At 38.8% G+C, this 12,798-nt stretch overlaps 1 protein-coding gene across 1 annotated transcript in view; it reads right to left on the bottom strand.

The window, feature by feature from the left end:
* Positions 1 to 12,798, bottom strand: part of CD109 (CD109 molecule) — an 83,916-nt gene that overhangs the window by 40,000 nt on the left and 31,118 nt on the right. The window contains exons 8-16 of the mRNA XM_075498196.1: positions 10,664 to 10,760; positions 9,449 to 9,584; positions 8,469 to 8,578; positions 6,505 to 6,744; positions 6,049 to 6,150; positions 5,892 to 5,954; positions 4,218 to 4,394; positions 1,208 to 1,360; positions 388 to 462 (exon numbers count right to left, since the gene is read on the bottom strand). Of these exons, the coding sequence (XP_075354311.1) occupies positions 388 to 462; positions 1,208 to 1,360; positions 4,218 to 4,394; positions 5,892 to 5,954; positions 6,049 to 6,150; positions 6,505 to 6,744; positions 8,469 to 8,578; positions 9,449 to 9,584; positions 10,664 to 10,760 (1,153 nt within the window). The remainder of the gene's footprint in view (positions 1 to 387; positions 463 to 1,207; positions 1,361 to 4,217; positions 4,395 to 5,891; positions 5,955 to 6,048; positions 6,151 to 6,504; positions 6,745 to 8,468; positions 8,579 to 9,448; positions 9,585 to 10,663; positions 10,761 to 12,798) is intronic.

The raw sequence follows: 12,798 nt of genomic DNA, 5'->3' as shown, positions 1-12,798 counted from the left end.
TCTATTTTCTTTTTCTTCGCTTTCTTTTTAAGGAAAATAAAGTCATCATAATAAAGCAATCATAGAACTAAAACAACTAATATACAGGAACCAACAACACTGACATCATCTGAATCTGAATATTGTCTTAATGACTGAAAACTTTTCAAAGGGAAGACAATATCAAGCATAAAGCAATCCATATTTATGAAAGTATAAACTTATTTCTTTGCATTCAGAGTATTTACATATTGATAAATTTCACAATTCAAAACCCATATAAGCCATCAAAACAGTACATTGTCTACAGTCCCAACCTTTAAAAAGGGCATTTTCTTCTAGCAAGTGATGGGCAAATCACTAAGCAGTAAAAAAAACAGCTTAGAATTAAAAAAAAAAAAAAAGTACCTGAAAGACACCAAAAGAACCTCTGACCAGGGGGAAATACTGCACTGTGCTGTATAAATTGAGCTCATGGAAGACCTAAGACAAGAAAAACAAAATCATCCAAAGAGTGAACGCAAACTCACATTTTTCAGAACTTTTATTGTTGTAGATGCTAATTCATAGAGCTGTACCTCAAGCAACGGCTTGCTTAGCTCTCATGTCAAAGAGAAAAGAATCAAAGGATGAGGGGGATTAGGCTGCAATGATTTCATGATTAATGGAAGAGTGACCAAGACTATAGAGGCCTCAAATAGGAGCCTACAGACCACCGATATTCTATGGCACTTAGGCTATGTTATTTGAGCGCTTTAGGAATGATGGATATTGTCAGCTCTTTCAAATTGTTGATGCACTACAGCTTCTGCAAATAAAGGGAATTCAAAAAGATGAGTAATTTATTCTGCTCTTCAAAAAACAAAATTCTTTATTTTATATTACTAATTTTAAAGAGCACAAAGCACAAATCATTAGGGAGTTTTTCTGACTTTTTTTCTTTCCTGAAAGAAGAAACTGCCAAGTGTTAACTGAGTAGTTCATCAAATGGAAGAACAATACAGTATTAACTGGAATTAGAAATGCTGGGCCTATTACCTTGTAAGCCTTACAGTCTTCTCCACTCATGTTGATAAACTACTTGCAGAAGTAAAAAATATTTGCATAATTAAGGACTAAAAATCCTGCCCAAAGAACATTACTCATTCAGCATATAAACTGTAACATTTCCATAAACATACATGTTTCATACACACAATAATGAAAAACTTTTTTCCCATTTACTTACAGAATCTTCTGTTATGTCACTACTTTCTCCTAGAAGCTTTGTACTTTTATCAACAACTGCAAGTCCAATTACTGATCCTGGTTCTGTTGTACTGATTTTAAGGGAGACTTTCTCAGATGGCTTCACCTTATCTTTGCTCCAAGAGATTTTAATCTAGAAAAAAGTAAAAAGCAGCACTGGTTTAAATTATACAGTGATATTTACAGCCACTAACAACCCCAAGGAAGCATTTTCTTAGCTTAATTGGCTATAATTAAGATCCTGGATTTGCTTTTCCTAGGATCTTTGGGAAAATACTACGGCATTCATTTTGCTCTCCTAGCTCATCAGTTCCTTGGACTGGTGGGAAGTTAGCATCAGGATCCACTGTCATTTCAACCAGTTCTTAGTATACAAGCAGCAATCTCTTGAGCCACAAGGATACACCAGTTTCTACAGCTGAGGGCAGTAAAAGAAACACATTCGCTGTTTATCAACACACAACACAACATGTAACGTATTTAGGGAAAGGTTATTTTGGGAAAAAATTCAGCCCTCAAAGATCACAACTAAGTGTTCCACAGTGAGATCAATACAGAAAAGGGATACATGTAACAGGTGCATGGGTAAGTAATAAGGAAATAAATAGGTTAATACAGCATCAGTATGCTTTCCCTGGGGTACTGAAGAGAGGAAAGGTCACCTGCTGTAAGGTATTTCTAATGCATCCCATCTCCACTGCATCAGATGACAATGCAGAATTTCTGTTTAAAATGAACAATTTTACTCTTTTCCCTCATCAAAACACCACTACTACAAAGTCTTGAGGTGGAATTCAGCTCCACACTTTAGTTACCTACATTTAGCTGTCCACGTTTCAGTTCAGTGTTTAAGCTCCCATCACACACAGAGTCAAAAGAAATAATGGAGACTAGATAGCAATTTGGCTCACCATGAAGCATAAATCCAAGTGGTGGTGAAGAAAACAGTCCTACAGGCTCCAATGGTTATACTGGCTGCAGGTGGGATTCCGTTACATAAACACTGGTGCTTAGTGCCATTTGAGATGTTCAAAGGTATCCAAGACATGTCCAGTGGTGCTGCCAGACGGGACACATAACTTACCCTTCTGGAGCAGGCATTGGAGTCCAGGAAGAATAACTTAAAACCACACTCTTTTGGGGCAACTGATTCTCCATAAACTGAGTTTAGACACATAACTCATATACAGAGATAAGATTCAGTCACCTGAAGGCACCTGGAACCACTTGAGATGTCCCACAGCACACTGTCTGACCCTCAGCTCCCCTTCCAGAAAGGGAAAAGGTCTCCCATAGGACCTTTGAAACATCCACCCGTCCCATGATGACATCTTGAATATCCTGTGGCCTCTTGGAGGACACTAGATGTCTGTGCTTAAGGAACCAAATCCTGATCCTGCCTGTAAATACATGTATTTACTTGTCTGAATCTACAGCCCCATCATACCCTTCCTCTGATAAATCTGTGTAATGGTATCTTCCAAGCGCATTCAGTATGAAAATCACCGAGCAACAGCAAACACACTATTGCCAGCATAAATGGGATTAGCACCATGTGCTTCACTGTAAATGGGCATCAGACTGATTCACACAGAAAAATGGTTTGTTTCTGGGTACACTGTGGCACTGCAGCTCTGTATATTTGATTTTACCAACTCATTTACAGAAATGAAATGCTTGGCAAGGCTACAAATTACAGAGAAGGTAGCTTTCAACAGTACTGAATTAATTTCAGTGGCTAGCGCTGAAATAGCGAAATGGAAATAGCTTGAAATTTTGAAGCCTTTGAGATCAGTTCTTTCCTTATCTTATAATTTTTCACTATCCAGTGAAATATAGCAAATACAGTAAGGTTGATATTAAATTCTCATAATTTATTGTCTCAATTTTTCATCCTCTCTGTATATACACTAGGATCGTGTTTTTCATCCATAAACTACATTTAATCAAACTGGTATTTTCAAGATCAGGCCTTACATCATTGCTACAAAATATAATGCAATCTTATTTGTGGACACACAATCAGTGGAAAGATTTCAATTTGTTTCCAGAAGGCTGAACCAAACTGTTATGCCTTCCTCATTAGAAATATCTTCCTATATCTACCCTAAAACTCCCAAGTTTCGACTAAATTACCTTATTTGTTTTCTATTTATTTAGATTCTTCAGACACTGGTACATAATAACCATAATCAACAAACGTGTGCCTGCAGCTCTCTCACCATCCTGCCTCTCCACTTCCTTATCCTGTGATAATAACGCTCATATCCTGAGTTTGGATAAATCGTGAAGCGAATGGAGACATTTTTCATGCAGGAGTAAGACAAACAGCCTCCCTACTGATGTCTGGTTATAAGTGTTAAAGTTTCCATAGGGGAGGAAGAATTTGAACCCATTGAGAGCCTTTGGGTGGTCTCACCTGTAAAAACTCACAGTGAGGCTTTTATTTGCGCAAAGGACCAAATCTCATCCTGGTAAGTAAGGTGGAAAAATCAATTCATTGCTGCAATAGTTATTTTCCCGCTCCTCTTCAAGCTTTTTTGAGTTAAAGTATGCACGGTCATATGAAACACAAACACTGGTCACGTTCACTGATGACACACCACGTACAATGTGACCACTGCCTGGCTAGAACAAGGTCTTCATAAACGTTTACAGGTCCACTTAGAGCACTTATGAGTACCTTTCCACTACATTGGCCAGAGCAATCTTTGGCTCAGTAATTGACCAAACTATTAAAAACACAAGGAGATGCTGTGCATCTGTTTATGTGGAAAGCATAGGGCTAGTAGAAATTTCTTTCAGATATGCCATAGCTGGACCCTAACTGCACTGGTATCATCAAAAGTCTTTCCAAGGACTTACACAAACCTCAGATTAGATCCTCAATGAGGAAGTTTTTACATTTAGAATCCTATGATCTAAAATACTGTTTACCATGCAACAAACACACAAAAACATGGTCTCAGACTCAAGTTCAATATAGTTACCTTGTCATCCAAAACAGGCTGAATAGGGACAGTGAGAGCATCATTTACAACCACTCCAAGCTCATCAACATAGAATACAAGTATACATGCCAAAGGAGCCCAGGAATTTTCTGCTGTTAAAGTGAATGTTGTTGCAGCCTTTGTGCCAAAAGCCATAATTTGTTCCTTAGATAACACCTGAAAGGGAAAAATGAAACACCCAGTCTGTTGGTATCTCAATATGTCATAAGCTCTGCAATTCCTTCTACAAACAGCTGTTAAAAAAAGAGACATGTAGCTGTGATTTTTTTTTTTTTTTACTGAGTGGTTGACCAGTTCTATGAGACTGGGTATGGAACAGGCAGGTAATGTAATATTTAAATATTAGAAATAGATTTTTTTCCATGCTTTAATTCCTGTATCACTATGGACAAGTAAAGAACTACAATGATGAGTGCACAGCACAACATATGCTATGAGAACATAAAAATGCAACAGGTCATCTATAATAGCATTTGAGTTTGGATCAGGAATGCAATTTTAAAGGCAAATCTCCCAAACACCCTCACTTACCACACTTCGGTTTGCACCATGGAGAGTGTGAACTGGAGCCCACTAATGTGTTCCAATTAAAAACAGGCATTCATTTTACCAGACCAGATTCGAACTAGTCAGAAGGTACCTCGAAATACCTGGAATTCAGGCCCACAGCATCAACTTTTTCATTCTAAATCTGTTCATATTGGACCATACCACTTACTAATGAAGACAGAGCCATGAAGGGCAGTTCCCTGCCTTCGACTGCATGGACCCGATTTTTTTAAAATCTTCTAGAGAGTGTTTCTGGTTTAGAAAATACACATGAATGCCCACATTTTATATTGTCCTAAGGTTTTCCTTATTCAGTTTACTATTAAAGTCTCTGAAAGAAAAAGAATTGTAGTTATCATGATCATTGTGGTGTAGACTGTGCACAAGACAGGCACATATTAAGGACAGGATGGGAGACTGATGATGGTATACATAACAAACCCTTCAATCCAGATGCTGTAAGATACAGTACAGCAGCTGAGCCATTACACAAGCTATTACCCAAGCCATTTATTTTAAAATGCTTCCTACAAAGTTCCCTTGTTAACAATGCCACCCTGTCCACTGGACCATCTGTCTCCTCGGCAGGCAGGTCTTCTCCTCACCCTGTGCCTGCAGGCTCAGCCCTGAGAGTCCTGAACCTGTACAGGCTCTGCCAGCCCGCTGCTTCCACCTGCATCTGCAGGACCTGCTGACTAGCCCCAGCAGCTTGGGCTGCTCTTGGGACATCCCTGCCCCTTCTCCCACCACGGGTGCTCTGCACAGTCAGAGACAGTATTGCTCTCACAGTTGCGCCTTGTCTCACACATCGGCAAGCAGAGATGTGTCTCACACATCGGCAACCCAACATGCAAATCAGAGACACGCTCCTCCCAGAGAGCACCTCCTTACAGTGCCATGGGCATTTCTGCTAGGTAGCAAAATGGAGCTCTCTTTCAAAAAGGACCATCCTAGTGGAAAGGAAGTTTGGGCCACCCCTTTCACAAAGCACAATAAAAAATGCTGAATCTCTCTAACATTCAATAACATTCCACTCACTGGAGTATTTCTCAAGTTGGTAAAAGTCATCTTGGATTGTCCCCATATGTAAAACCAGTAACTTACCAGATAGTGGAACTCTCTCACTGGCTTGTTGCTTGCAATGCTCAGCTCAAAAGGCTTCCCAGCCTAGGAAAAGCATACGATTCATATGGATGAGTATGGAAACACGATGAGTAACTTGCACGGTTCTTATCTTGGCAAGTTTTGTCTCAGACTGTACCTTTATATCCTGGCTCTTTGTTTTAACCTGGAGATAGGTCTGGCTGGGGGAGCTGAACACATCATAAACACCTATGTCGGTCCTACTGCTGAGGAACTCTGCCTGAGAGACAATGCAAAACAAAGCTCTTAAGAAAACAGCAAAATCTGTGTAATGTTCACATATATGGTACTGTTTACAAGAGCATGGTAGCCTCTATGGCAGTACCAGGACCACTTCACTGCTTGCTTTTGGGTATCTGTTTTGTTTTTTTCCTTGCTATCTTGGTGCAATTATTAGATCACATTTAGACAGGATCCATCACATTCATTCCAGCTCTAACATGAATATGAGGTAAAGAAAATAACAGTAGGTGACATAACAGCTGTTGCAGATGGCAGGAACAGCATATCATTGATCACAGCCTGCTCAATTTGGCATGCCGCTGCTCCAAAGCAACATATTACAAAGCAATACCTGAACTCTCAGAGTTTTTGTATCAGACAGGATTGGAAACTCAATATCAATTATTCCATTTTCTGGGACTGTGTAATTCAGGACATGGACTGTCAGATTTCTCTCCTCTGTTGCCTCATTCTCAAGGTGAGAAAGTGAAGAGTGGTGAAAAAGCAGGTCTGACTGTTGTGCAGTGATTGTGACAAGATTCTGCCTCTCTTCAGCTGTCAGCTGGTTGCTATCAGAACGTGTCACCTTTAGCTAAAAATGAAAAGAAAGAAAACACCCATCACACAGGGTAAAGCTAAAATGCACAATGCATAACATGTAACAATATATTTGCACTCACATCATATCAAAAAACCAAGGGCATCCTCAGATTTCTCACACATCTGTAACTTTATTTTTAATCCCTTGTGAGCACTACAGGTAGGCAAGTCAGCCAAGAACAAAATTATTCATAACTCCAGGGAGTAAAAAAAGAGCAAAAGCAAAGCAGATGGAATTGAAAGGTGACCTGCCTTTCAGCTCTCCCAATTACTCTTCTTGTTGAAAATGCTTGTCTCTCAGGCAAATTATACATATCCTACCTACAGCCTGAATATTTAATTTTATCACTTGTATCTCATCACCACAACAAAGGACAACCTACATCATGTGCAGGAAAACATGTCAGATGAGCAGAGATGGTGCCGAGTCAGATATCTTTATGGATTCATCAAATGAGCTGAAGAAAAGTCTTAAAACAGGCCCCAAATTGACAGTCTGTAACTTCTTCACTCCAGTATCCATCAATCAGCACTACAACTTCCATCAACCTTTATTCCCACATTCAAGCAGATTCTCATCCATAGTAAAACCATTCTCCTTCTGCATTGCACACTCCAAAAATTCAACTTCTACATTTAAAAGCACTAAACTAATGTTTCCCTTTTCTTTTTCAGTCCAGAGGTCTGTCACTCCATTACTTCTCCTCCTCTGCCATTATTTTCCTATCATCTCTCTGTACCGCATATGCAGATCTCCACTTACTAGTAATAGCAGCAGTTGTTCCTTCACACTCCTCTGGGAGCGTAACTGATACCTTCCTCTCTGCTAGCTGCAAGCATTGCTAAATGCCTCAGCTACCTCTCCCTTAGCTCATCTTTGGAAGAGGAAGAAGCAGCAGAGTTTGACTCAGAGTTGGACTCAAACTGGGGTGCTGGCAACGAAAACCAAAGACCCAAATGATCAGCCTAGCACAAAGCTATGGCTTGAGCCAATCTACTCTGAAATTGTATATTCAAGCTATTTTATCAGTATTTAGGTCTGATTTCTACACAGTAAAGGCTCGAGAATTGTAAAGTCGATTCCCCTTTTCAAGTAAAATGAAGTGATGCAATATGCAATTTCTGCTAAATGTAGAAATACTGAACGCAGACTATGGACAGCATGAAAAACATGAAATACTTCTATGAGAGGACTGCAGCTGGTATGAGAAAGACAGGACAGAAGGCAGAAAAGACACTTTCACTTGAGAGCAATGTGGTTTGATGAGTTTTACTAAATTTTGTAACAGCTGCTTAATTATATATAGTTGCTTTATATAAAGTATATATTTGTATGTATGTGTATATATACACACTCTTCCATATGCAAATATTAGGAGGGTTGGGACTCAATAACTACTCTATTGTTTTAAAGCACAGTCACCTAATGGAAAACAATCAGCTAGAAACTGAAAAGATTTCTCTTCCATAAGAACACTGACAAAGTATACTCAAATATATCCTGCCAACACTACAGCATTCCCTGCCACTTTATCCTTTTCTAGAGCAAATGCCTCTGTTTCGTATTTGCCGATATGTATCATGAAAAAGAGGTAATTTGAAAACAAATCTGTAAATTATACTTAAAAATCCGACGCAAACTTTGGCATCTAAGCAAAAGTACAGGAGAAGTCGCATTTGTTTATGCACAGATCATAATAAAACAAAAGAACTTACAGTAGCTATGAAGTTCAGAGAAGGTTTTATAACTCTAGAGTAGTCCATAAATTCAATAAAATAGTCACTTTGCTTTGGAAATATGATGGTACTTGAATTTTGGGAGATTCCTGTTGAATAATCGTTATGTGTTTAGACAACATGCTTTTAACATACATATTCCTTTAGCAGCAATACTATTTACTGTCCATGATTTTTAAATAATTCTATCATATTTTTCACCATTTCAGTTCCTTCTGGCTAATGATCAGTAAAAAGGTGGTATACGTACTGGTACTGTCTTTCACAATGCTAAATAAGCCATACCACGTAGTACTCTACTCCACTCTATGTCAGAATGACACAAGGAAGGAACTCATGAATCCTAAATCAGCCAACTTCACCTTGCTGGGGTTTCTACAGAAAGTCTGTAATGAAACCTAGTTTCTGGGACACGCAGAAATTTTGTACATATGTTTTTTTTCTAATACGCAAGGTGCAATGGAACATGAAGTCACAAAAAGGCTCAGTTTGCAAATCAGATAGTCTAGAAAAGGATAGACAGTGCACAACGTGGGACCAGAGAACTCTTCCTACTGATGTGGCTTACAAACAAACAAGTACGGTAAGTATATGATTAAACTTAAGTTTGTAACATTCAGACTAATGCTAGCAATTCTTTATGCCTGCTCTTCTCATCAGAAGTGATCAGTCATTGACTTTAAGCCCCCATATGAACATATTTCTTGGTTATTTAATAAATCATTTAGTGTAGAACTGTATTCAGCTGAGTTAACAGCTGGTTAAACTATTTAAAATCTAGGCAAGCAACAGTTCAGATAATGTATTTTTTCAGATAATATTTTTACATGTAGATGGTTCGTACTGCCATCAGCACATGATGCTTTTCAAGCGCTCCAAGCACTTTCACATAGCAGTAAGTTCTTCCAGCATCACCTACTCTTTGGATTTCTCTCAGAAGACATCACACAGCCATATACCTGTGAGCGACTCGGTGACCACCGCGATAATTTCTATTGGCTCTGCATAATCACTGTCACCTTGGTGCCACGACTGATCAGCGTTCAAGTTTTGCAACATAAGCTTGTTACAAGTCACATTCACAGATCCATTTATCTGCAATGTAGGAAAAAAAAATTGTTGAGCCAGCAAAGTCAAGGAAACCTTTCCACCTACAACAGCTTATTTCTGGTTAAGTCCTGTAGCTCTCCCCACATACAAGTTCTGGAGCGTCAACACCAGAAAATTATGAACACTGACCTTTATTTTTTGCTTTCAGTACCATTTGTATTAAATCCAGTAGAAGTTCATTACCTTTTAAAGTCAACAACGCCTTATGGAGAAAGTTACTTTTTTTTTTCCTAATATCTAGAATTATCCACTTCTACGTGGCCAGAGCAGTGGTGCCTATGCTTTAAGAAAAATAGAATGAACAGGTCCCTGCCTGAGGAGGGGGGTATAACCTATCCAACATGCCTGAGCTCAGGGTTTCTGTAGGCTAAGTGCTCCTGAAGGCACTGAAGTCAGCCAGCTGCTGAAGGCAGCCAACAGAAAATGACAGGCACACCATTTAGCAGAAATTGAACCTGTTTTAAACATAGTCCACAGCTCAAAAGTATTCCTGATTTTGCAAAAGGATGCCATGAATCTGTCACCACTTTTAAGTCTGCAGATCAAAACCGCATGCCTTTTTAAATTTCATGCTCCAGGTTACAACTAGTGCAGTAACTCCCATGTAATTACTAGGCAATTAGTAGGCAAAATGCTTTGGTCTCTACAGTGCTAGAGCTCCACCTAGACAATTGCAGTGGCCTCCTCTGGCCTTGTAACACAGGGCCGAGCATGCAGGCACACACACAGGGCCAGGAAGCGTTCCTGGGCATGGGTCCTCCATCACGTACACTGCTACAGTGGCTCAGGGAAAGTTTTTCTACCTGGGCCAACCAGCACTCTCCAAAATAACTTCCAGGCACAGTTCAAAGGACCATAGCGGCCAAGTATCATTCCCAACAAGCAGTCTGAATATAGACACTTTATTCTAGAAATTAAAGAGTTTAATGCTATCCATGCAAGTCACTCCATAGACCATGCCAGCTGAACTCAGCACTCAAGAATGGCCCCGGGCATATTTAACCTACAAAAGGAGACACAGGCTTAAAGTCTACAATGCTCCAAACTGCTAACAGAAGACTCACCTCCATTGTTGTTGTTATATTTCTCTTGTTTGTCCAGTAAGAGACAGAAAGGCAAGTGACCGTTACAGTTCCCTTTACTGGTTTTCCATACGTGTACCTGAAACACATCAGTCAAAGTCAAACAACACACCACCTTCAGGACTTGGGCTCCTGAAGAGCTCTCAAGGCAAAAGATTCTACTAAAATATTTTTCCCTGGCCTCAAACATGGCTAGAACACATTTGTACTTTGAAACATGGAGTTTTCAATACTGAGACCAGTTTATCAACACTGAAGTCAGAAGCCCAAAACCTGGAGAAGATACACAGTGCTGCTCTTTCCTGCACACCAGCTCTATAAACCTATTACTATTATTACGGGCTGTACAATGTAGGAAAATTAACTATGTTAAGGTAACCTGGAAGCAAGTTCTTGAATAGAACACCAATGTAGCATCGTAACTAATATGCAATAGAGTTAAAATAGGATGTGGGAAGTGCAAGTGTTTTGCTTCCCAAATGCTGCTAACACAAAACGCGAGATGTCAAGATATTTGTACCTAAATTATTTAGTAATCACAGTCCAAAGAAATCATGGCATTATTACATGGCAAACATAATTTGCAGCTGTGGCAAATCTGAAAACTGTAACGTATTCACTTCTTAGAATGCCATTAGCAACCTGCAGTCAGTGAGCAGTAACAAAATAATAAGTTTACATTATACATAAGTTATACATAAGACTAACGATGACATTATCAGATTCAGACAGAGAAGGGGGGGGACCCATCAGTAGTAATACATTCAGATGCGATAACTTTAAGTACTTTAAATCATTATGGATTTGATTGGCAGCCACTTAAGAAATATCAAAGCTGAAAAGCAGAGGGAAAGAATAATCAAATAGGGTAGTTACAGGAAGAACTCTGACAACACTGTCTTGCACTTGAACTAAGTCTTTCCAAGCAGACCTAATTACGGTAATAAGCTGCCATTAACCCTGAAATGATACTGCCATTGGGTAGCACCCCTGTACTTAACTTAATCTAATAATAGTCCAGAGATGAGAAAGGGAAGGGGTTTTATGGCATCCACAAGCGTAAGGAACATATAAACTCTTTGTTCACAGAGGCATTACGCCTATAAAAACAGTCACCAGGAATGATGTCATTCCCTACAAATAACTATGACATATCAGTAAAACTTTGGCACTGCTGGGATTCAATGGCAATTCACTGGCGTCCAAGTCTGGATTTATTGCAGCAGACAGGTACAGTTTCAAATACCTTATGAGTATATCTAATGAAGGAGTCAAGTACCCTGTAGAAGACCAAAACAACTTAGGAAACCAAATTCACATTGGCATATAATGGATTCCAAAAGCAAAGCAGAATGGGGAAAAAAATTGAGGAAAACTTTTTTTAAAAATTGCCCCTTATGAGAAACCTAGATGGTTTATAATATCAGGTTGCACTGCCTCTAGGAAAGGAAGCTTTTTCTCAAAAGTCCAAACATTTAATTTAAATAGCTTGTTAAACATCATTTCTGCATTTCACTTATAACTGGAGTGCTTGTTTAGAACGTATGTATTTTATGGCATTAAATAACCCACGAAAGACCTTTTATTTCAGGTCTTCTTGAATGGATCTATCAAGTAGCTCTATCTGGCTCTCATCTTCCCAAAATAAAATTAATTTCTATTTGAGATTAATGCATACTAAACTTTTTGTCTAGATATTTGTTCAGCTGAAAAATAAAATATCATTTATACAATAGTCTACAATGAAGCCTCTTCTGAATTTCTCAAGAGTTTTTAATTCTTCACCTATTTACAGGTATAGGTATTTTGATAGGTAGGAGAAGCCTATACTTCAAATCCACAATGTGGATAAATTGGATCAAGAAGGATGTGCACAGTAGTTTGCATAATTTTCCAAGTGGTCTAATAAAATATAGTTACTCTACCCACGGACCTTGGCATGATACATTGGAGAGCACCATAAAAGAGCCATAGAAACAAAAAAATCCCTCAGAATATACATTATAAGCAAAATACTCAAGAAATTTTCTGAATAATGTAGCTAAAAATGTCTTGGTTATAGTCTAGAAATACCTTCACCAGACCAAAACAACTAACTAGAAGTCTGAAGATCTATC

This window comes from Mycteria americana, chromosome 3, assembly GCF_035582795.1.
Source record: "Mycteria americana isolate JAX WOST 10 ecotype Jacksonville Zoo and Gardens chromosome 3, USCA_MyAme_1.0, whole genome shotgun sequence".
Lineage (NCBI taxonomy): Eukaryota > Metazoa > Chordata > Aves > Ciconiiformes > Ciconiidae > Mycteria > Mycteria americana.
The sequence above is the reverse complement of the archived record's forward strand: the minus strand, read 5'-3'. Positions and strand labels throughout refer to the sequence as shown.